Genomic DNA, 24,006 nt, shown 5'->3' with positions numbered 1-24,006 from the left:
GATAAGATAATTTTACTAAACAACATTGATTTCTGTAACTTCTAAGGTAAATAATAGAAGAAAAAAGGAATAATGTTTTGTCAACTAGGTTTCTCCAAAATGATACACTGGATTAGAAACATGAATGAATCAGAACAAAATAAAAATTGTTAATTCTGATACCTGCATTAAATGTTAATAAATTTATCCTCCAAACTATCATGTTGGTTCCAAAGTCATTTCATTCCAACCACTTTATAATATTTAGATATACCCTCTATATGTGTATTAAGGTAAGGTGAGTGTTACAATGATTTAGAAACAATATGAAAGGTAACTAACCCCAAATGAGCACCAGATCTTATTTTGGGGAGATGTCTTATCTGCTTACCTTAGGACTATCACAACCTGGACTCCCATATCCTTACACCTGTTTCACTGCTGCCCAAGTTCTTCTACAGTCACTTGTGGAAAGCCGCCACGTGGTACAACGTGCCGATGTCACTGCTCACGGAATGCTGGTGGCTCATACCTGTGCAAGCAGCAGCACCAGCATGACAAGCCACACAGCCTCCTGCCGCAATTGGCAGCACTGGTGTGATGCACATGGTGTCCAGCCATGAGCAGAGACACTGGCATGATGTGGCACCGGTGTGATGAACCACATGGTGTCCATCTGTGAGTGGCGGCAGAAGTTGGGCAGTGGCAGGACAGCTGTCGGGGCATTGAAGGCCTGGCTACAATGGTCCTAAGGGTGTGGGGCACATAGGACAGCTCCACCCCCCCTCACCCCAGCTTGATTTTTACACATGCATCTCATTCCATCTCATACAACCAGACGATGGGATAGATTGGGCAGGGTCTTAACTGGGATGTATTTTTAGGCTAGGTTTTATATTAGGTGCACCCATAGAAATCAAGCTAGGCCTTATTTTAGGATAGATCTTATTTTCATGGAAACATGGAAGTGCTTTGCAAGAACTTATATAGTTGCAACGATTTGTACATAGTTGCACCGGTATGAATTTCAGTTTTTCCCAAAATTCTATCATGATATACAAACTAAGGGGCACATTTTTAGTCAATATAAATATATATATAAATCTCTTAGCACTTACGTGGTCCAAGGCAATAATTTGGGTTTATAACTATGAGTCCTATTAAAAATAGGAGGAGACTTCTCCATAAGACTTTGCCCAGCAACTGCCATTTGGAACAACCCCGTCTCAACATAGCACTGAGAGACAGTGAAACAGAGGTGCCCATAATAAATACAAACCTAGAAAGAAAAAGGAGAGACAGAAAATCAGAAAAAGACATATATTATATGAGGATCAAATTAATTCAATAACCGAGAAACTACAAAAACAGGTATGAATCTTGTATTGGCAATGAAAGTAGGACAATTTGAATATTAGAGAAATAGTTGAACAATTCCTCTCTTCCCCAAAGATCTACAAAGAATTCCAGAAAACTAATTCTTTGTGTCAATATTACTAGAAAATGCAAAAGACTTGAGCTGTCTTTGGCATTCATATTCTCAACAGTTCTTTTGTGGGCTCCATAGTACAGTCTATGTTGAACTTTTTTTATATGATCAAAGATTAACTACTCCAACATTGTATTTTTACACTTATCAATTTGGCAAGAGCATTCATTGTCTCTGTTACTTTCCAAATTTTCATCCAAAACTCCTCCTTTACCCAAACTGCTTAGACACAGCCTACTTCTTCATAATATAGAAAAATGTAGGATAGACAGCATCACCACCAGATGGATTTGCAGTTAGCTGTCCAACTGCACTCAGAGTGTAATTTTCAATGAGACTATATCAATATAGAGGCAAGCATAAAGTGGGGGGCACCTCAAGATTCTGTTTTAAGCCTAATACTTTTCAGTATCTTCATAAACTATTTGGATGAGATGATAGAAGAGAAACTCATCCAATTTAAAGATGGCATCAAGCTGGAGGGAATAGCCAACACTTTAAAAGACAGTCTCAATATCCAGAAGGAACTTGATAGGCTTTAATACTGGCCCCTATCCAACAAAATGCAATTCAGTGATGAGAAAAGGTTTTACACTTATGCAAAAAACCCCACAAATGCCCAGGAATAGAATAGGTGATACCTGACTCAAGAGCAGTAAACTGGGATCTGGGAAGCCTAGTGAACAATGACTTAAGTATGAGCCAGCAATGTGCTGCAGTTGCCAAAAAAGCAACACAATCCTAGTCTGCATCAACAAAAGGATAGTATCAAGATCACGTATAGTACTGCTTTATAATCCCTTGATAACACCACATTTGGAATACTGTGTCCAGTTTTGGTCACTACAATAAAAAAAGATGTTGAGACTCTAGAAAGAGTGGAGAAGAGCAATAAAGATAATTAGGGGACTGAGGCTAAAATATGACAAACGGTTGCAGGAATTGGGTATGTCTAATCCAAGGATCTTCAAACTTGGCAAATTTAAGACTTGTGGACTTCAACTCCAAGAATTCCTGAGCTAACGTAACTGGAAGAGAAATTTTGGGAGTTGAAGTCCACAAGTCTTAAAGCTGTCAGGTTTAAAGGCCCCTGGTCTAATCTAACAAAGAAAAGGAGTAAGGGGTGACATGATAGCAGCCTTCCAACATTTGAGGAGATGTCATAGAGAAAAGTGGTTGACCTATTCTCCAAAGCACCTGAAGGCAGAACGCGAAGTATGATGGAAATCTATCAAAGAAAGAGCCGATCTAGAACCAAGGAGAAATTTCTGACAGCAAGAACAATTAATCAATGGAATTAGATTGCCTCCAGAAGTTGTGGGTGTTCCATAACTGGAGGTTTTTGAGAAGAAATTGGGCAGCCACTTATCTGAAGTGGCACAGAGTCTCTTGCTTAGCAGGGGACCTCCACTGAAGACCTCCACTGTTCTTCCAACAATATTATTTTATATCCATTTATAGACATTATGTTTTGCTTCTGTTGTGTGTCAGCACTTGCTTAGAGGCTTGTGGATCAGAGTGCAATCACTAATGAAGTGAAAAGAAAGTTACACTTTACAGGAATAAGTGCCAACAACACAGCACTGATGTATCCCCACATTTTGTAGTAGAACTTCCTCAGTGAAATCACTTTATTATCACTGGTAAAAATTCTTTTAAATCTTAAGAAGGAAAAATATTGAAATAGACATCTACTGAAATATAGAAGAATGCTGTTAATATAATTTATTTGGACTTCAATAAGGCATTTGATAGATCATAACCTACTACTAGATAAAGTAGAAAAATGTGGGTTAGACAGTATCACCTCCAGATGGATTCGTGACCAACCGCACTCAATGTGCAGTCTTCATGGAACTGCATCTACATGGAGGGCTATTTTACACCCAGTACTCTTCAACATCTTCATCAATGACTTGGACAAGAGGATAGATGGGAATTCATCAAATTTGTAGATGAAAGCAAGCTGGCAGGAATAGCCAACACTCCAGAAGGTAGGCTTAAGATACAGAAGGATCCTGACAGACTTGAACATTGGGCGCTATCTAACAAAATGAAATTCAATAGTGAAAAAAGTAAGGTTCTACATTTAGGCAAGAAAATCAAATGCACAGGTGCAGTATATGTGGTATTTTGCTCAATAGTAGTAACTGTGAGAAGGATCTTGGAGTCCTAGTGGACAACTATTTAAATATGAGCCAGTAGTGTGCAGCAGCTACCAAAAAAGCCATCACAATTCTAGGCTACATAAACAGAGGGATAGAACCAAGATCATATGAAGTGTTAATACCACTTTATAATGCCTTGGTAAGGCCACACTTGGAATACTGCATTCAGTTTTGGTTGACGTGATATAAAAAAGATGTTGAGACTCTGGAAAGAGTGCAGAGAAGAGCAACAAAGATGATTAGGGGACTGGAGGCTAAAACATATGAAGAATGGTTGCAGGAACTGGGTATATCTAGTCTAATGAAAAGAAGGACTAGGGGAGATATGATAGCAGTGTGAAAGGATGGATACTTTGATTTCCTGAGGAAAACTGCAAAAGTAAGAACATAGTGCAAAGGAGAGGGAAACAAGCAGAAAATTATGTCAGCTCAAAAACACTCCCTGCATGAACTTTCAATCCCAGTCCTTTCTCAGCAATGAAACATCTGCCTACGATGGAAGAAATTGAGCAGATGGACCACGTAGGAAACTTGAGCCAGCAGAGGTGGAAAGAGCAATAAAAGACAAGGTGGTGTCACATTTGCAACTGATTGTAGCTGAGATGAGGATTTCTCTCCTTGAGAAACAGTCAGTGGGTCTCTCTTATGGAAATCTAGAACAACCTTCTGATAAATAAACTGCATGACAATGTTGTAATGTTTATGTTCTGGAAATGACTTTAAGGATTTTAGTTAAAAATCCAACATTTTTTTTTTAAATAAAGTTTTGGAACTGCATGTACTTATTAGAATTTTAGTCTAAAACTATGGTTTACAGAAAGTCACTGGAAACATTAACCATTTTCATGATTAGGAATCCAACTAAACTTGTCCTGATCAAACTGATAGGCCAAATTAGTTATTCCCATATGAGTTATTCTGAATAGACTTAGTTAAATTCAAGCTATTAACAATCAACATGAATTACCATGGAAAGACGAGGTCTGCTACTGTTAAGCCTATAAAAAGAAACAGATATTAACATACAATTAATGTTCATAACAATAGAGAATTACTATTCTTAGATACTTAAATAAAATATTTGGTTCTAAAGTATTATTAACAGTTAACTCTGAACTTTCTAAAACACATAATACAAGATCAGCACAATGCGAAGTAGTACTCTGGAGTGAAATAAGTTAAAAAAAGAAGCATTTATTCCGAGGCTTCTATTTCAAACTACATACAGGCCCAATTCCTCCCTTTTCTCTCTCTCTCATGGCTGCTTGTCCAACTACAACTATCCGCTAGTCTTGCTGAACATTAGTTAGAACAGTGATATTTTAAAAACTCCTGAACTCCCCATAGCAGAAGAGTAAATGAGGCAATTTCATTTTATATAATTAAAATGAGAGGACAAATGGATTTTAAATATCTTACCATTCCAGCTCTGATGCTTGAAGAACCAGTATTTTCCTCCACCATAATTCACAAAGACCATAATTGTAAGTGCCAGGCTATAAAGTCAAATAGGTATCATAATCACACACTGAGTGCATATATTAATTCTGAATGCACTTTTTTCATTGTTACAGTGATAAAATATTGTTCATCAATAAGTCTTACATTAGTAAATTTGATCAATACTTTTATCTTCCAAACAAAGAGTAAATATTGTCTTTTAAACATTATCAGTTTTTTTTAACGGGGTGAGTGGATGGGATATAGCAACATCAAAAGGGACCAGAAAAAATACTTGAAAGATTTCATGAACACTTTCATAAAATAGCTGCTAAAAGGATATGGTTAATCTCAAAATGCTCACTTCTTTTCCTGGACCTTGCTTGTCCAGGCAGTGTAATGGGAACTTTAAAGAGTTTTTGGGGCCGGAATGAAAGCTCTGTCCAGGACTTGGGAGTCACATGAACAGAAAAGCCCATTTCACTACTAGGTTTGTATACAAATACAAGATACTTGAAGAAGCTTGAAGCAAGATGCTTCTCAGGTGAGTTCAGCTCGAAGGCAGAGCTTCCAGGATTTTTCACTTGGAAAAAATGGCTATTTAAAAAACAACAACAAATATGGACAATAAAAATTGTAGTCTACTACTACATTGTACAATGTAGTGGCTAAGTGACCTAAATATGTATAGCCTAATGAAGAGAAGGTTTGGATATGATAGTCTTCTTCCAATATCTGAAAGGCTGTTACATGAAAGAGGGGCTCAATTTATTCTCCACACCACCTGAAGGCAGGGCAAGAAGCAATGGATGGAAGTTCATTAAGGGAGATCCGGTCTAGAATTAAGGAGGATTTTCCTGACAATGGAAACCATTAATCAATGAAATAGCTTGTCTCCTGGACTGGTGGGTCATCCATCCTTGGAAGTTTTCCAGAAAAGATTGGACAATTTTCTGCCTTGGCTAGGGGATTAAACTAGAAAACCTCCAAGATTCCTTCAAGTGGCTAAGGCCGAAAAAATTTGTTCAACAATATAAGTATACAAAAGAGGGAAATTTTGAAATACAACTCTTCTGAATTCCTGTTTTACATATAATATACATTTCACAGAAAATAAATTGGTAAAGCATTGAGGAAAATAACTTAGCTTAACAAATCTAAATTGTAGGCAAGGGTAAGAACTAAGTTGCAAAAACCAGATTACATTTGTTGTCACCCATCCAGCTCAACAAATTTCCCATTTCATACGCAGAAAACTGCAGATTCTAGAGAATGGTACAGAACTACCTGTGCTGGCAGAGGATGCATGCTGCTAACCATGTCAGTCAAGGATTTTTGGCTAACAAGATTTTTGATAAGGTGGGAAGCATATAAATTTAAGAAATAAACAATAGTGTTACTCAACATGGATTTTTTATGTTTCCCTGATTGCCACCCAATGCTGCTATGTCAATGGCATCAGGTTGAGAAAGCTCATGAAAGAAATAGAAGCATTCAAAGTAAAGACATATTCCTTCATTTCCTCAAAGAAACCCAGCAGACTAGTTTACCCTCCTCCCAAGTAGGCAACATACATTACAATCTCTTTCATGTCTCCTCCTCCATATTCTTGTGCATACATTTCAAAATGGTGTGTTGATTGCAGTATCTGTTTTTATTACCCATACTTTTGATCAACACGGGTTTTATCAGATCTTACCTCTGCTACAATTTAGATTTTCTTTTAAAACAAAAAGGTGTAGCAGCTTCTTAGTTTTAAAAAATTATGAAAAAATAAAATGTAAAAATCTACCCTAATCCCCAAAACAAGATTAAATCTGATGAGGGTTCAGGTAGATAGGATGTTGTTTACAGGTACCAGATCATTATTCCCATCCAGAAGAGGCTTAAGTGTGTTGCGTTTTTCTAAGTTCAATTGTTCAACAGCCAACAACCTAACAGGAAATCAGAACCTCCAAACCCAAGATAATGATTTCTGTTACCTCAGGGACATATGAAGTGAATCTACACAAGTCCAGTTCCTTAACACAATAAAGAACAGGAAGTGCCGGTTTTAACAGTTTTAAACCAGTTCTATTGTTCTGTCTGTCGGCGTTCCAGCAAACTTCCATTCCAATCAATAACTCGGAGACAGACAGCTCCCTTTATTTGGATAGTAAACTGGCACATCTGTGGAATGTTACTTTACAGCATCACAGTAAAGGGTAAGTGAGTTCCACTCTTGGTAGCTACCACTAGTACTTCATGAATGTGAATACTACTGCACTTATAAATCTCAGCTGATAATATTCCCAAAGACATTTACAGAAAAATTCCAAGGAATTATCCAGAACTGCAATGTACCCTCTGAAGGTATCCAGGGAACGAAGTCTCGGTAGAGAGGAAGTAGTGTTCCATACTCCTATTGGGAATTCACCACCAATGGAATCTGTTCTACTTGGGGATCCAAGTTCCTGAAAAATGAAGGCGACAAGGAAAGATTAGCTATGAAAACTTAATTATAAATTTGATAACCCTGACAAGGATCTTGTCTTTTCGTAATGTTTTCTCCATATGTATTTTTTCATATGCCATGTTCTCTATTGAATTGGATAATTCTAGCATTATTTTCCTTCAATCGTAGCAGTTTCCTGTCTTTCTTAATTTTTAACTTCATTTTACAGATCCCAATAAGTTGGGCTAATTTGTACATTCACCACTGTACTAATTGGTAATTAAGATTGCAAAAGGAATTCACAGACACATTTGGTACTCTTTTAATTATATGTGGCCTCATTCTAGAGCAAAACAAAAAATAAGTATAGCATTCCTCTCTAGCATAACTAAACAGGTCAGTATTAATATAATATCAGTGTTAATTAGTCAACCTATTTAAGTTGAGTCAATGAAATCCATTTATGCAAGTATATGCTTTATTAAACAGATTGATTTTTATCTCTTGTTAAGCAAAAATCAAGTATATGTCATTCAATGTCTGAAGCACTTACATGAAAAAGCAACTCGGCTGCAGCGATGTTAGGTTACCTTCAAATGCTTTGAAGGTTATCTATGATGGTTTTTACACAATTATTTCATGATCATAAAGCTCTCAGGCTTTATGGTTAACATGCATGGTTGAACTCATCTGAAGACAACTTATTTGTAAAGAGAAAAATCTAATTATCAGTCGGTATAGTTAAGCTTTCATGACTTATCTGTATCAGAAAACAACAGTGAAGTCTAAAAATAACATATATGATCCCACTATTAAAGATCTTACTGAATTAATAAGTCGATCAGTTTCTCTAGGATCCATCTTTTTGAAGAACCAATTTCTTACTCGTTCAGTGCTATAAAACAGAAATTTAGAAAATCAGATTTTAGTCCTGAGTACCACAAATGTTCTTCTAAAATTATCATCCTGAAAACATTGTCGTAATCAAGCACTTTAAAGCTGTTTAAATAATTTTCTCTCAAAACAAGCAATTCTGGGAGCCAACTGATAAAGTTTTAAGTGGAGAAAGAAAGTCCCCACTGAAGGCCCTTTCCTTAATAAACATAAAATATTACTTCTTCAAAAGTATATATTTTGGGAAAAATTTCAATACACTGCCATATTGTTCAATGGTTAAACTAAGCTTTAACATGCAAATATGGAAGAACAATGTATACACCCAATTAGTCTCATTTTAAAATATTTACTTACTTTATGAAAATCTTTCCAATCATCAGAATAATGAAAATACCCACGTAGATGAGAAATGCAAATAAAATAGCTGCAAAAAGAAAAACATAATTACTGTAAACAATAAAGTATACATTCTAGAGCAATTTTTTTCAAATATTTTTTTTAAAAAAACCAAGGTCCATTTGTATTTCAGACTTCTAATTGAAATTGCCTTAGTTTATTTCCAAGGTTGAAACCTTGTAAAAGCACAAAGAAAACATGGTGTTCCTATATTTAATGTAAACCATAAAATGGATTTCTTTTCACTTTTTCACAAACTTTTTGTGAAATAGCAAAACTTCTAAATTATTCAGCTCTTTCAAGAAGCATTATAAAAGGTCTTCAATGTAATAAACATTTTTATGTAGGCTTCCTGGAAAGGAACAGCTAAGGAAAAAAATAATGATTAGACATTGCACCATAGCAAAGTGTAACAGCATATTAAAATATTTAGATTAAACACTAGGTAAGTAAAATGAGGTGAGTTCAAATACAATAAAAAAGTGTGACTTCCATTTGTCACGTTTAGTCACAAAATGTGACTAAAAGTAGCTTACGTAACTATATTTCTTGCTAATGTGCTTTGACAGCTACCAGAAAGAAATGATCAAAGATATTGCAGCAACATGAATGGAAACAGTTCTGTTGAAATCATGAGCATCAAGACTAAGGAGGAGAATGGAAGGACTAGGGGTGACATGATAGCAGTGCTCCAATATCTCAGGGGCTACCACAAAGAAAAGGAAGTCAAACAATTCTCCAAAGCACCTAAGGGCAGGACAAGAAGCAATGGGTGGAAACTATTCAAGGAGAGAAGCAGCTTAGAACTAAGGAGAAACTTCCTACCAGTTAGAACAATTAATCAGTGGAACAACTTGCCTCCAGAAGCTGTGAATGCTCCAACACTGGAAGTTTTTAAAAAGATGTTGGATAACTATTTGCCTGAAGTGGTGTAGGGTTTCCTGCCTAGGCAGGGGGGTTGGACTAGAAGACCTCCAAGGTCTCTTCCAACTCTGCTCTGCTCTGCTCTTCTATTCTATTCTATTTCTATTCTATTCTACTCAAGTCTTTTAGACATGGGAAGGAAATAAAAGTTAAGAGATGCTCAGCTAACTACAGATAGTCCCCAAATAACAACTACAATTGGGATTGGAAACTCAGTAATTAAATGAAGCAACCGCTAATTGAAAAATCATCTAACCACAACTGTTCTTATGATTTTGTTTAAGCATCAGAAGACTACAATCCCAAAGAAGTAAACCTGAATGGCTGGAAAGCTATCTAGAACTTGACTTATAAGGGAACCAGGTAAAAAGGACAAATCTTATAGCCCCTTTCCCCATTCCCCTATCCTAGAGTGAATACTCACACCAGAACTGGGATAATTGGCAAGATTGTTTATATTTACATTAATGTTTGTGTATTTACATTATTTGGAGAGGAGGAAATTACAAAAGTGTAAACAGGCACACAATGAGGAATACACATTGAAAATACACAGCATTAGCCATGGCTGTTTGCCTTGCCAGTGGCTTTGGTAACAAAAGCCTTTACTGTTGTGGGAAGCCCCCCCTCCCACCATGAAGAATGAAATATTTTGGGGAATATTAAAAAGAAGTAGATTATATTTCCCTGAAGAGAGAAATGAAGAAATATGCTCTTAAAGACAGAAAACATACTAAAGTCTTTCTTAATAGCCCCAGCAGATATTTTATGCCTATTAAGAAAGATTGGGCAAATGCTCATGTAAAACCAAACCAATTGGTCAGCTGTCCCAGAACTGCACACTGTATGTGTACCGGTTCTGCTCTCAGTAAACAGTCTTTCCTATCAGTCTCCATATTATTTCCAGTGTCTTTTCCCAGCTTGGAACTTGAATCAGATGGATTTTCCTTCCAATACTGTAATGTGAAAGTAATTAAAATCTTGTCAGTGTCAGACAGCAATTAGCAGGTGAAAAATTTCTAATCTACTGAGAACACAGAGTTGAACTTTACTAACATCTGCTGAAGAGTTGTAATTGCAGGAATGTTCCTATCTTGGATGGCAAACCTCAGATAAAGGATGTTTACAAGCAAATACAACTCAGGCAAACAAAATCACTAATCTAAAGGAGGATTAAAGAGAGGAAGTAAACATATGTTAGACTTTAACTAGAGATAATTAATTGTGTTAATTACTATTATGCTAAACAGTAACGAAAGTTAAGCAGTAACCAAGGTTAACCAATGTTGGAGGATTACTAAAAATGTGTATAAATGCAAGACTACACTCCAATAAAGTTCATCATGATTCAGTTGATCATGATCAAGCAACTCGACTGCCTCGTCATTACAACAATCTGCTTAGCACTTTTTAAGGGACATGTTGTGACACAGAAAAAGCAGCTCAGGAAACTTGTTTAGACAATATCTGCTCTGTGAGAGGGAAGGGGAAAAGGGGTCAAACACAGTTCAACAGGTAGTAACTATAGGTGAACTTTTTCATGACTGCTATAATTTTGAACAGTCACCGTCTGCTAAATGAGGACTATGTGTATCTCTACATATACTCCCCCAGTGAACAGTGCAATTAGGTGTAAAAGCTGGTGGAACTTAATTCCAACTGGTTCATGCAAAGTTTAATTCCAACATTCTTCTTTTCAATGGCTGTTGTACCACTCTCCAGTTCTGCTTCACATATTTATATTATTGCAATCAAGGAGATTCTTTATCAGCCTCTTTTAGTTGATTATCTGAACTTTGTAGAATATCTTTGCTGTTAGATTTGCGAGATTTTTTTAGTCTAGTTCAACATTTATATTTTTTAAAAAAGAGTCTACAGCATCTTGTCCCAAAGGTGCTTTTTCAAAAGGCAACTTAAGACTTTAGTTTTTTCTTGAAAGCCTTCTGAAAAAGCACTTTTGGGACAATGATGACCTAGATGATTGAGAATCTCCACAGACATTCAGAAAATCTTTTTTTAATTTTATGACTGAAGGACCTAAGTTATGAGTTAGACCAGGGGTGTCAACCTTGTGGCCATTTTAGCAAAGGGGAAAAGTCACGATAGATTACATGATGACGTGATGCTGTCAGTTTGACACTTCTGGGTTAGACAAATAGGCCTGTTCATAAGAAACTGACATATTTTCAATAAAGAAACCTGGAAACAGAACCCTGTTTCTCTTTGTGTCTCAAAACCTTAGGAATTGAAATCTATAGAAATTACTCAAATCCTAAAATACTACTTAGTATGCGACACAGGTTGGATGAAGAAAAACAGGAGATAATCCAAATTACTAGAACTTTATATTAATTACAGATCAAAGAACTGTCAAATGTCTTGGTTGAAATGTTCAAAAGAAAAGATAAAAATTGAAATAAATACTGTTCCTGGTTTTCGTCAAATGTGAAATACATATAAGTAATATATGTACATATAAGTAATACACAAGAGACTTGAATATATTCTCACATACTGTAGTCATTCTTTATAATACATGAGAAAATGCTTGTGGCTTGACTGTTATTTAATTTCAGTTATGAAGTCCTATCTTAAACTGAATTGCCATTGCAATCAATTTCAATTTCATCTCTTACATGACAGAGAGAAGATTATCCTAGACAACTGTAGAATGAAGTTGTTCAGATTCACTTAGCGTTAGACTTTAGCTATACAGTTTTTATGTCTATGGAGATTCTCAGTCATCCTGGTCATGGATGCTTTTTTTCAAGAGGTAACTGGACTTTCTGTTGTTGTTTTAAGATGTTTCACTTCTCATCCAAGAAGCTTCTTAAACTCTGACTGGATGGTACGGAATGGAATACTGCATGGCACAACATGGGAGAAAAAATGCATTAGGACTAGTCCATCTGCATTTAAAAGAGAAAGGACATTCTTATGAAGACAGCAATGTCCACATTTTGGACAGAGGACCACTGGTTTGAAAGAGGGGTTGAAGAAGCCATCCATGTCAAAACTGAACAGCCCTCTTTCAACAGAGGGGGAGGGATATGACATCATCTGTCTCCAGTCTATAACACTGATATTTTATTTTATTGTCATTGCATCTTGTACAATGAAATTAAATGACATCTTCAGTGTACATTTTAACGATAAAAATAAAACACAAAACATACATCCTTCACATTCTATACTTGAATGAAAATTGAATTGAATTTGAATTGAAAACCCCTGATATTGCATTAATATTGCACTATACGGCAGAATTCAAAAGAACTACTGCCCCGGGATAGAAACTTGTTTCAGCCTATTTGTCCTTGTTTTTATTATTCTGTACTGTCTGCCAGACGGTAATAGTTCAAAGAAAGGATGCCCAGGATGAGATGGATCTTTGAGAATGTTTTGAACTTCCTTAAGGCAGCGGGAGCTATAAAGCTCTTCTAAAGAGGGGAGAGGGCAACCAACGATCCTCTGGGCAATGACATTAACCCTCTGGAGTGCTGTCCTATCTGCCACTGCACAATTGGCAAACCATACAGAGGTGCAGTATGTTAAAATGCTCTCTATGGTGCAGCAGTAGGAAGTCACCAGCAGTTTTTCATTCAGTTGTTGTTTTCTGAGAAGTCTCAGGTAGTATAACCTCTGCTGGGCCCTTTTGACCAGGGCTGCAATGTGGACCAGGTCAGGTCCTCTTTAGGATAACACCCAGAAAGTTAAAACGCCACTTGCTCCACTCGGTCTCCATTGATAAACAAGGGCTGGATGTCTGATCTGTTCCTTCTATAATCCACTATAAGCTCCTTGGTCTTATTAGTGTTGAGGACCAAGTTGTTGTCTCCACAACACGAAAGCAACTGGTCCACTTCATCTTGGTAGGCAGACTCATCCCCCCCGGAGATAAGTCCCACCACTGTTGTATCATCTGCAAATTTAGCAATAGTATTACTAACATGAGTGGGAATGCAGTCATGCACATATAGAGAGGATAGAGTAAGGGATTCAACATGCAACTCTGTGGTTTACCAGTGTTATGAATAAGGGCTGAAGAGATATGATTACCTAATTTGACCCTCTGAGAACAGCCAGACAGAAAAGCCATAATCAAAAGGCAGATTGAATAAGAAAGTCCAAGGTCCAAAAGTTTAGACATCAGTCTATGTGGAATGATTGTGTTAAAATCTACAAAAAGTATCCTCACATAGCCCCTCCCTCCCTGTTCTAGATGAGTCAGAATGATGACTATAGCATCCTCTGTAGATCTATTTCTTCTGTATGCAAACTGGTGTTTATCAAATGTATGGGGAAGACCAGAAATGATGTGCTGGCAGACCAACTTCTCAAAGCACTTCATGATGATAGGAGTGAGTGCCACTGGTCTGTAATCGTTGAGGTTATTCTCTGGCAGCTGAACAATGGTGGAAGTCTTCAAACAAGATGGAATAGTAGATTAGTATAAAAACCGATTGAAGATCCTGGTAAAGATTCCAGCCAACAGATTAGCACAGTTTTTAAGCACTTGGCCAGAGATAATGTCAGGACCGGCAGCCTTTCTAGGGTCCGCAGCCCTCAGAATGCTCTTCACCTCCTGTTCCTCCATAATGAGGTGGGGGCTACAATTGGCTAGTGGCTGTATTTTAGCTATCTCTGATGTCTCCACTTCAAAGCGAGCAAAGAAATGATTCAGGTCCTCTGCCAATGAAGCATCCCCCTCAGCAGGGATGACAAAAAGGCTCCACAATGATTTGCAGTACTCAGGTGACCCTGATTACAAGATAAACCTCTGAATGGACTCAATGATTCACTAAAAGAATGCAAATGACTAATTGTCTGCAAGGAGTATAAATCCTTCCACTCTCCACCATCCAGTGAGAGTTGAAGAAGCTTCTTGGATAAGAAGCGAAACATCTTCAAAGAAAAAAAAAACAGAAAGTCCAGTTGTCTCTTGAAAAAAGCACCTTTGGTACAGATTCTATGGCACTACCTGATGCATAGTCCTGAGTGGTAATCTGGGAAGAGTTGGTATGAATTGATTATGGTGAAATGGATAATGTCTTTAAATTTGTGAGTTCCACTACCTGTATTTTAGATCCACATAAGGTTAATATTTTCTTATGGGAGAAGGTAGCACCATTTGTCTTCAAAGAGGTAGTTGTCTGCCCTCTCCTCAAGGTATCTGTTCTGGACAATTTTAACCAATTTCCCTATTAATGAAAGGTGGCACTGTTCATGCTTTTGAACGCTTTTGGTGGGAATGGGATGTGCAGTCCATCTATCGGGCTTTCTTTGATCTCTATGTCACCCTTCAAGATTTTCTCCCTTTGCTTTGCATCTTTCAGCTGTCATAAGTAACGGGGGGAGGAGGGGCGATATGGTTATGGGAAGTAAGCTGGAGGTGTTATAAAACAGAACTGTATAAGGGGGGGAGTTCTTGCTTCGGCTTCTGTCCTATGCTATGCGCAGCTGCAGGTCTTTATCAAAATATGTCAAGGTCAATGGACAGAGGCCTCATCACCACCTGGAGATGCCTACATGAGGATATACACAACTTTTAATTGGATGAGCCAATTGAACTGTTGGGGGTGGGAACGTTGCCATCACTTTGTATATGTGATTTACGCACCCTTTTTCTCAGATTCAGAATTCTTTTGTTGCTACCACTTGATTTCCAGTAAAAGATATCTTTTCTCTAATTAATGGAGTCTAAGTATTTCTTTCTTGGATTTTGAATGGAGCACCAGCTGACAGGTTTTGATACCATCAATCATGACAGGCCTTGAGTTTGATACCTCTGATATAGGGTGAACTGAAATGGGATAGCACCCTTGCATAGAAACAGTTAAGCCAAGCATGACTGTACAACTAGTCCGTTTTCTAAATGAATTAAAACAAGCATTAAAGCAACAAACAAACAACACAAGTTATAAAAGTTTAAAGTAACATACGGAGATAGCTGTTGAGAGGACTTTGACTGATAATTATATCACACGTAACGTTCATAATGTTACTCTGGAGATGCCTAATCCTTAAAGAATAGTTTCCATATTCTCCAAAATGATAATGAATCCTAGAGATAGCAAAGAGGAAAAAATATTTATGAAATTAATTCAGGTTAGAACAATTCTGACAACATATGAACAGAATTAACGCCCTTAAAAGTTTAAAAGAGTTAAAAATGAACAACCCATTAAACATAACTTAAACTCATCTAGTTTTTCAGATGTGTTAATATTTGATACATGAGGTTATCAAAATTCTTAACAAAGAAGTTCACGTCTCACATAAAATGCTATTACTGCTCACAAAGTTGGGAAATTCCAACATACCTGTCCATTTTACAAGCGCTAAAGAAACAGAGCACTTTAAGCAGTATGAATGTACTTGGATGTTTTCTTACTGATATGTAAGCTTAAGGAATACATGCAAATCTCAATAATTCTCAATATGTTCACTTTCCTCATATTATACTTCTTAATTCATTTGCTATGATTTCTATCTTTGAACTGTTTATCCTACCATTTATTACTTCACTGTTTCTAATGTAATTTTGCTTTTACACAGATGTTTGGATGTGTCAAACTTGATTTCATTGAGAGCTGCATCAGGGTTGTGATTGACTTTAAAAGGTGGAGGGGGGCAGGCATGGCCTTGATGGGCATAGGCGTTGCATGATAGGTGTGGACTTTGCCTGTATGTCACATGTATGTCGGGAACACTTGTGGTGGCCAAGTGCTAATGCAAGACTTCCCTGAGACCCTCCCTCACTCTCATTATAATCTTCCTTCCTTTCTTCCTTCCTTCTCCTTTTTCTTTCTTTCCTCTTTCCCTTTCTTCTTTCCTGTTCCTTCTTGCATGCTGAATGCAAAAGAGGAAACATTTCTCCTTGTTTTGTTTTTGGTTTGTTTTTATAGCCCTCTGCCAATGAAAACGGAGGGGGAGGGGGTCATAGTAAAAAATGAGGCGCAGGGAGCTCTGCCGAGCTCCATTTTCGCTGTCCCCACAGGCTGGATCTAACACCCTGTGAGCCGCATCTGACTCACAGGCCTTGAATTTGACACCCCTGTTATAAAGCCAGCACCTACAACTGCCCATTGAATTTTGTTTAGATAATACATTTTAGTATAAAATTAAATAATATACCAAAATCAGTATTTTTTGATGGATTAGCTAAATAAAATACTTCTGTGATTTCTCTAACACATAACAGAAGTTATGCATCTTAAAAGACTAACCTGCACAATTCTTTTCCTTCTTTAGAATCATTGACCTTCAGCGTGAGGGCATGCTGAGTATCAATAGCTACAAAGTGAGTTTCTTTGGATGTTCTGTTCATCTGGACAGAAATCAGCTCCTGTTCCAAACACTTTAAAAAATGAGGAAAAAAAGAATAAAGACCATAACAAATTGATTTGCCTTGCAGTAGAGGAACCAATATTCTTATCTTTGAAATGAAAAACTAATAGAAGGGTTACTGGATCTAGAATAAACAATGTGGTTTGTGCTAAAAGTAGTTGCCAGGTGAAACTATACCATTATATTCCAAGATTTTAAAAATGGCTTGATTTTATATATTCAGAGTTCTAGTATCTAAAATAAAATGTACTTCATTGGGCTAGCTATGTATATTTGCTTGTGATTAGACCCATTTTTTTCCATAACTATCACTCAGCGCAAACATGAATCATAATTGAAAAATTGGAACTGCAGTTTGATTCAGATGAAGCATTTCATCCAACTTGAATCATTTTACAGGTTATAGGACTTTCCCCTTCCCTAAATATTTGAATTACCTTATAGCAATAATCTGAGACCCAATAAATGGACAAGTTGTCAATGAGCAATTCATTATGAATTCGTAATAAAGCTTGATCCATTTTTAAGTTCCACAGAGGCCGTCTGGATGTATCTAGAATCAAAAATGAAGGTGATTTAATATTTATATATAAAAAAATCAGAATTGGATATTTTTGTCTAGCAATAGAGACTTGAGAATCCTGGAATTATCTCTTTTTTGTTGTGTACTTTAAGGCCTCAAAAACATTTCAGAAAGGAAAGCATAACCAGTAATGTATTGTGATTGTTTTATGTTCTCTTTATACCAAGTGAACTTATCAACATGGCAGAATATTGCATTATATAGCAATATTAAGCAACATAATAAACTGCATTCTTCAAGATTATCTTTGCATTTTTCTTTAAGAACAGGTAGTCCTTAATTTACAACAGTTCACTTAGTGATCATTTGAAGTTACAATAGCACTGAAAAAGTGACTTATGACCGTTTGCCACACTTGCAACCATTGCAGCATCCTCATTGTCAAAATTCAGACATTTGGCAACTGATTCATATTTACGACAGTTGTATTGTACCAGGGTCATATGATTACTTTTCAACCTTCTGGCAAGCAAGAATCTGGAAAACCAGATTTATTTAACTGCATTACTAACTTAACAAATGCAGTGATTCACTTGACAACTGGGGCAAGAAAGATCATAAAATGGAGCAAAACTCACTTAACAAATATTAACAGCAGAAATTTTGAGCTTAATTGAAGTTGTAAATCAAGGACTATCTGTACCAAGCCAAAGTGCTGATTCCATAAATGAAAAACAGCACCTTATATGTTGTAATGACGAGGCAGTCAAGGTGTTGATCATGATCAACCGAATCATGAACTTTATTGGAGTCTAGTCTTGCATTTATACACATTTTTAGTAATCCTCTAACATTGGTTAACTTTGGTTTCTGCTCAACTTTCGTTACTGTTTAGCATAGTAATTAACACAATGAATTATCTCTAGTTATGTTTACTTCCTTTCTCTAATCCTCCTTTACATTAATGACTTTGTTTGCCTGAGTTGTAATTACTTGTAAACATTCTTAATCTGAGGTTTGCCATCCAAGATAAGAGCATTCCTGCAATTACAACTCTACACTTATAGAAGTATATATAAAGAATAAAGAAATGTTGATTTACACTAAAACCCATACCAGGTATAACTTACTTTATATAATATATTTATATACTAATGTTCTTTTTGTAGATGGGCTGCTTCTGTCCAAGCTGCAGTTTCTCAGTGGCTCAGTCTTTTACTGCTTCATATCCTCTCCTTAAAATACTTTTTCCAAGCATTAAATTAATTTTATTTTGATATTATGAAAAAATGAATAATTTATTATTTTTAAAGATAAAAAAATAAGAGAAGAGCCCTGATTACTGTTTGAGAAAAACAAATGTTTCCTTGTTAAACTGAAGATTCACACACACAAAAACACTATTTTCCCATTTGTAATTTAGCTTTATGTATCAGGAAGATAATAGCTGGGTGAAAGCAGAAGTAAGCAAATATTCGATACGAATGACCCATCTGATCTTCATTAGATAATATACATAACGAAAAGATGGAGTCAAAGTGTTAATTAATGTCCACAATTTTTTTAATTTTAGAATAGAATAACAGAGTTGGAAGGAATCTTGGAGGTATTCTAGTCCAACCTACTTAGGCAAGAAACCCTACTGTTTCAGACAAATGATTGTCCAATCTCCTTTTAAAAACATCCAGTGTTGGAGCATTCACACCTTTTGAAGGCAACTTGTTCCACTGATTAATTGTTCTGTCAAGAAATCTGTTCTTAGTTCTAGGTTGCTTCTCTCCTTGATTAGTTTCTATCCATTGTTTCTTGCCTTGCATTCCGGTGCTTTGGAAAATAGCTTGACCACCTCTTCTTTGTGGCAGCCCCTGAGATATTAGAACACTGCTATCATGTCTCCCCTAGTCCTTCTTTTCATTAGACTAGACATACCCAGTTCCTGCAACCATATTTCGTTAGTTGTTTTAGCTTCCAGTCCCTAATCATCTTTGTTGCTCTTCTCTGCTCTTTTAACATCCTTTTTATATCATAGCGACCCAAACTGGATGCATTATTCCAAGTGTAGCCTTACCAAGGCATTATAAAGTGATATTAACATTCAAGTGATCTTGTTTCTATCCCTCTGTTAATGCAGCCTAAATTGTGTTGGCTTTTTGGCAACTGCAGCACACTGCTCATATTTAAATGATTGTCCACTTGGACTCCTGTTACTACTATTGAGCAAGGTGCCACCTATAATGTACCTGTGCATTTGATTTTCTTGCCTAAATGTAGAACCTTGTTTTTTTACCACTGAATTTCATTTTATTAGATAGTGCCCAATGTTCAAATCTGTCAACATCCTTCTGTAACTTATGCCTATCTTCTGGAGTGTTGGCTACTCCTGCCAGTTTCGTGTCATCTGCAAATTTGATGAGTTCTCCATCTATCCCTTCCTCCAAATCACTGATGAAGATGTTAAAGAGCACTAGGCTTAAAACAGAGCCTTGGGGTATCCCACCGCATACTTCCCTCCATGTAGATGTAGTTTCATTGAGATTGGTCGGTCAGTCAGTTATAAATCCATCTGGTGGTGATGTGATCTAATCCACATTTTACTATGTTTTACTCCTGTTACAATATCCCTAATTTTTTAGCAGTTGCAAAATTGATAACTTAATTTGGGCAGACAGGAAGCTGTGATTTAAGGGGAGGTAGGACATCAAATATGATCACTACCCAAAATCTGGAGACTAGAATGAATATGACAAGCCAACAAGATCCCTCCCAACTAGGTGAATTGTGAAGAAGTGGTCCACAGCTTTTTTATCTTATGCACTAGATTTAAGTGCATGTTTAGATTTTGATTGTTGTTTTTAAGCACCTCCTAATGTCTTCAGAAAGAGAAAATATTAAACTGCAAGCAATGGCGTCCTTAAAGCAAGGAATGATGAATCAGTTCGTTAAAAGCGAGGCCTTCCTTCCCTTCTCTCCCTCCTCCACAACCGTCGATTGATTTCCATTGCTGAGGAGCTCTTCTCGAAGGTATCTGGAGTCGAGCACCCTTTTCGCCGGGCAGAACAAAAGCAAAGGATTTCTGCGCCTTTAAAAAACTCCTGCTAGAAATGCGAATGCCCGTAGGAGGCAGCGCTTACGAGGTAACAGGGAAGGATACTTTGGCGGGGAAGAAAAGGCTTACCATGGGGCTGAGCTAAGCCCGACACAAGGAGTGCGATAAGCGCCCCCCCGAGATAGGCTGCCGAGCGACCCAGACAATCCGAAACCACCATACTTGCCACCTCTCTTCCTTCTTTGCTCGAAAACGGAGGAGCGGACCACTCTGCTGGCGGAGGCGGAGGCAGCTTCCTGCCCTCTTTTTCTCCCCCGCCCCGCGCATGCTCTGCTATATTTGGGGATAAAGCAGCGATTGGTGCTGACATTGGGGTAATTGCTGCAGTTGGGAAGAGTTAGACGATAGTGAGCACTGAAGAGGACGCAAAGGCTACGAAAACGGGGCTTGAGTGACCAGGCTTCATTAAACTTCTCCCCCCTCCCAATTTACATGGCTTTGGCCTTTGTCGTTTCTTAGTCAATTTTAAATACTTCTGCTCCTTCTGATATTTGTTTTAAATCACTGCGGTCATTTCTGAGCAGTTTTTCTCAACCTTAACCAAGTTGCGAGGACCAGCTTCATGCTGGGTGAGGCATTCTGGGAGTTGAAGTCTACACAAATCAAAGTTGTTAGGTTGAGAAACACTGCTCTATAGAGAATACAGGTAGGCCTCTACTTATTACTACAGTTGAGCCCAAACTTTCTGTTGGTGAGTTTTGCCCCGTTTTATGACGTTTGCCTCAGTTAAGTGAATCAATGAAGTTACTAAGTTAATAACAGTTGTGAAAAGAAGCTATATCCTTCAAAAAGACCTCAACTATGTATCAGAATGGTCAAACAAATGGCAATTTCAAATCTCAACAAATAAATGCTCTGTCTTACATATTGGCAAAAAAAAATCAGAAAATAAAATACAAGCTGAATAGTCAAGACCTTGTTGATGATCCAAACTCTGTCAAGGACCTTGGAGTACTCATCTCTAATGACCTAAGTGCTAGAGCCCACTGTAACTACATAGCCAAAAAGGCATTAAGAGTTGTTAACCTAATCCTACATAGCTTTTTCTCCTGGTAATATCACACTACTAACTAGAGCATACAAAACATTTGCTAGACCAATACTTGAATACAGCTCATCAGTCTGGAACCTACATTACATATCTGAGATTAACACAGTTGAGAAACGTCCAGAAATATTTCACAAGAAGAGTTCTCCACTCTCTACTCGTTGCAGAATACTTTATGCCACCAGACTTGAAATTCTAGACCTAGAAAACCTAGAACTATGCCGCTTTCGGGTCTGATCTAAGTATAGTATATAAAATCATACATTGCAATGACTTACCTATCAATGAATACTTCAGCTTCAACCATAACAACACAAGAGCAAATAATAGATACAAACTCAAGGTTAATTGTACCAAACTTGATTGCAGGAGGTACAACTTCAGCAACAGTCAATGTCTGGAATACTCTACCTGACTCTGTGGTTTCTTCCCCAAACCCCAAAACTTTAACCTTAGACTGTTTACTATTGACCTCACCCCTTCTAAGAGGTCTGTAGGGGCATGCATAAGCGCACCAATGTGCCTACGGCCGCTCTCCTATTGTTTTTATTTTTATTTTTCTTCTATGTATTCATTTCATGTATTCATAACTATGTTTACACTTGTAACTGTTATCTTATAATCACTTGACAAAATAAATGAAAAAATGAAATTAAGTTAATAACATGTGAAGTGAAGCTGGTTCCTCCATTGACTTGCTTGTTAAAGACTTCAAAGGGGATCACATTGTAAGGTCCCAGAAGTTTCCTGAGCCACTGAGATGCCAAAGAGAATAAGACTCAAAGCAAGGCTTGCAAAAATAACAGCATTTAATTTTTGGCCAAAGCAAAAGCTGGCTGAATACTATTTCCAAAACATAGACAAAAGCAGGTAAGGAATAGCTTATATGTTCAGACCCTGTCTCTGCCCTCTGTGCCTTGGGAGCATCCCTATAGCCCTGTGTCAGGTAGGGTTTTTCCCCTCCTTAGCCAAATTGTTTATTCAGCAGAATGCTTTCCTCCCTACTCTGGTTCCTTTATCTATAAGGCCTGATATTTCTGGGTAACAATTTTATGTTTTCAGGGATGTGCCTAGAGAGAGACAGAAGCAAGATAACAAGCCAACTAGTATCAAGGTTACAAATTACAAAGCTAGAATTAGTTCTTAATAATTTCTGATAATATAAGCAGGAGCCAATAACAAAGGTTAATTTATAACAAATGATTTTTAGCAGTATATCGTATCAGAAGCAAACAGCAAATATTGGTTTAATCAATAAACAAATATATAGTAGCATAAGAAATTCATAATAAAAGCAATAGTCAATATTAGTTTGATCACTATACTCCTTCAATATGACCTTGGGACATAGCAATGGTCATAAATATGAACTGCAAAGGGGATGCTGCAAAGGTTGTAATTGTGAAAATCAGTCATAAATCACCAGCGTGCTGTTTTACCAGTTGTGGTGGTCTCTCATGAAAAGAAGACACTTCACAAAGTTGTCTTGGGATGAGAGCGCAGAGAGAACTCCTAAAACCCTCTTTTATTAGAAGCAATCTTTGTTAACGTAGCAATTTTGTTAACGTCCTATCACAAACGCATTACATCACACAACATGCACTGATCATTCGCATAAAGCATACAAGGCTGCAGAGTTTAAGTTTGCTACAGTTCTGGTTAAGAAATGGCAACAATTTGTCTTTGCTCCTTGCTCCATGTTCCAGCCAACCACCAGAAGGCTCCATTGTCCTAGCACGTACACAAAGAACTAAGAATCATAGTTCCCACAGCCAACAAATTGCTTAATGATATGCACACTTAATTATCGAACCGTTAAATCATTTCCCTGTTGGAGGATGGAGGGAAGTATGGAAAAAGGAATTAAAAGGAAGATTGATAGCCATGTCTAGAATTATGAAGAGTAACTTTCCAAAATGCATCTAAAAATTCCTGTTGCACTGCAAACTTCTGCATATTGCAGGTAGCCGTGAGGAACTCTGAAAGACAGAAATCCAAAATAATATATTGATTCAAGATTTCTTGGTAACTCAGGTACTGCAGAACATTTTTGAACCAATAGCCTCTTCAAATTTAATTCAGATTTAACATATAAAAGCTTTATTTTTTAAAAAATAAATTTTATTAAGTTTCCAAATTTTATAAACATAAAATAAAACTTTATACCTTATTATCAACATCGACATATTTTGCATCTCCTCACATTTTTCAGTATATGTATTTACTTATTCCTTTCCTATTACATCTTACCC

The 24,006-nt window shown here is 37.0% G+C and overlaps 1 protein-coding gene across 2 annotated transcripts in view; it reads right to left on the bottom strand.

The window, feature by feature from the left end:
- HGSNAT (heparan-alpha-glucosaminide N-acetyltransferase) overlaps positions 1–20,951 on the bottom strand; it is a 39,502-nt gene extending 18,551 nt beyond the window's left edge. Inside the window, exons 1-10 of one of the 2 annotated variants that reach the window (XM_026717367.2) lie at positions 20,776–20,951; positions 17,515–17,630; positions 16,957–17,087; positions 15,670–15,791; positions 8,762–8,831; positions 8,336–8,405; positions 7,420–7,529; positions 5,056–5,132; positions 4,604–4,634; positions 1,098–1,258 (exon numbers count right to left, since the gene is read on the bottom strand). In XM_026717367.2, coding sequence (XP_026573152.2) covers positions 1,098–1,258; positions 4,604–4,634; positions 5,056–5,132; positions 7,420–7,529; positions 8,336–8,405; positions 8,762–8,831; positions 15,670–15,791; positions 16,957–17,087; positions 17,515–17,630; positions 20,776–20,866 — 979 coding nt within the window. In that variant the 5' untranslated portion in view covers positions 20,867–20,951. The remainder of the gene's footprint in view (positions 1–1,097; positions 1,259–4,603; positions 4,635–5,055; positions 5,133–7,419; positions 7,530–8,335; positions 8,406–8,761; positions 8,832–15,669; positions 15,792–16,956; positions 17,088–17,514; positions 17,631–20,775) is intronic. The other variant, XM_087916190.1, reaches the window with a different exon arrangement.
- Between the last annotated feature and the right edge of the window lie 3,055 nt (positions 20,952–24,006).

Source organism: Pseudonaja textilis, chromosome Z (genome assembly GCF_049901715.1).
Source record: "Pseudonaja textilis isolate UNSWEBS1 chromosome Z, rPseTex1.2, whole genome shotgun sequence".
Classification (NCBI taxonomy): domain Eukaryota; kingdom Metazoa; phylum Chordata; class Lepidosauria; order Squamata; family Elapidae; genus Pseudonaja; species Pseudonaja textilis.
The sequence above is the reverse complement of the archived record's forward strand: the minus strand, read 5'-3'. Positions and strand labels throughout refer to the sequence as shown.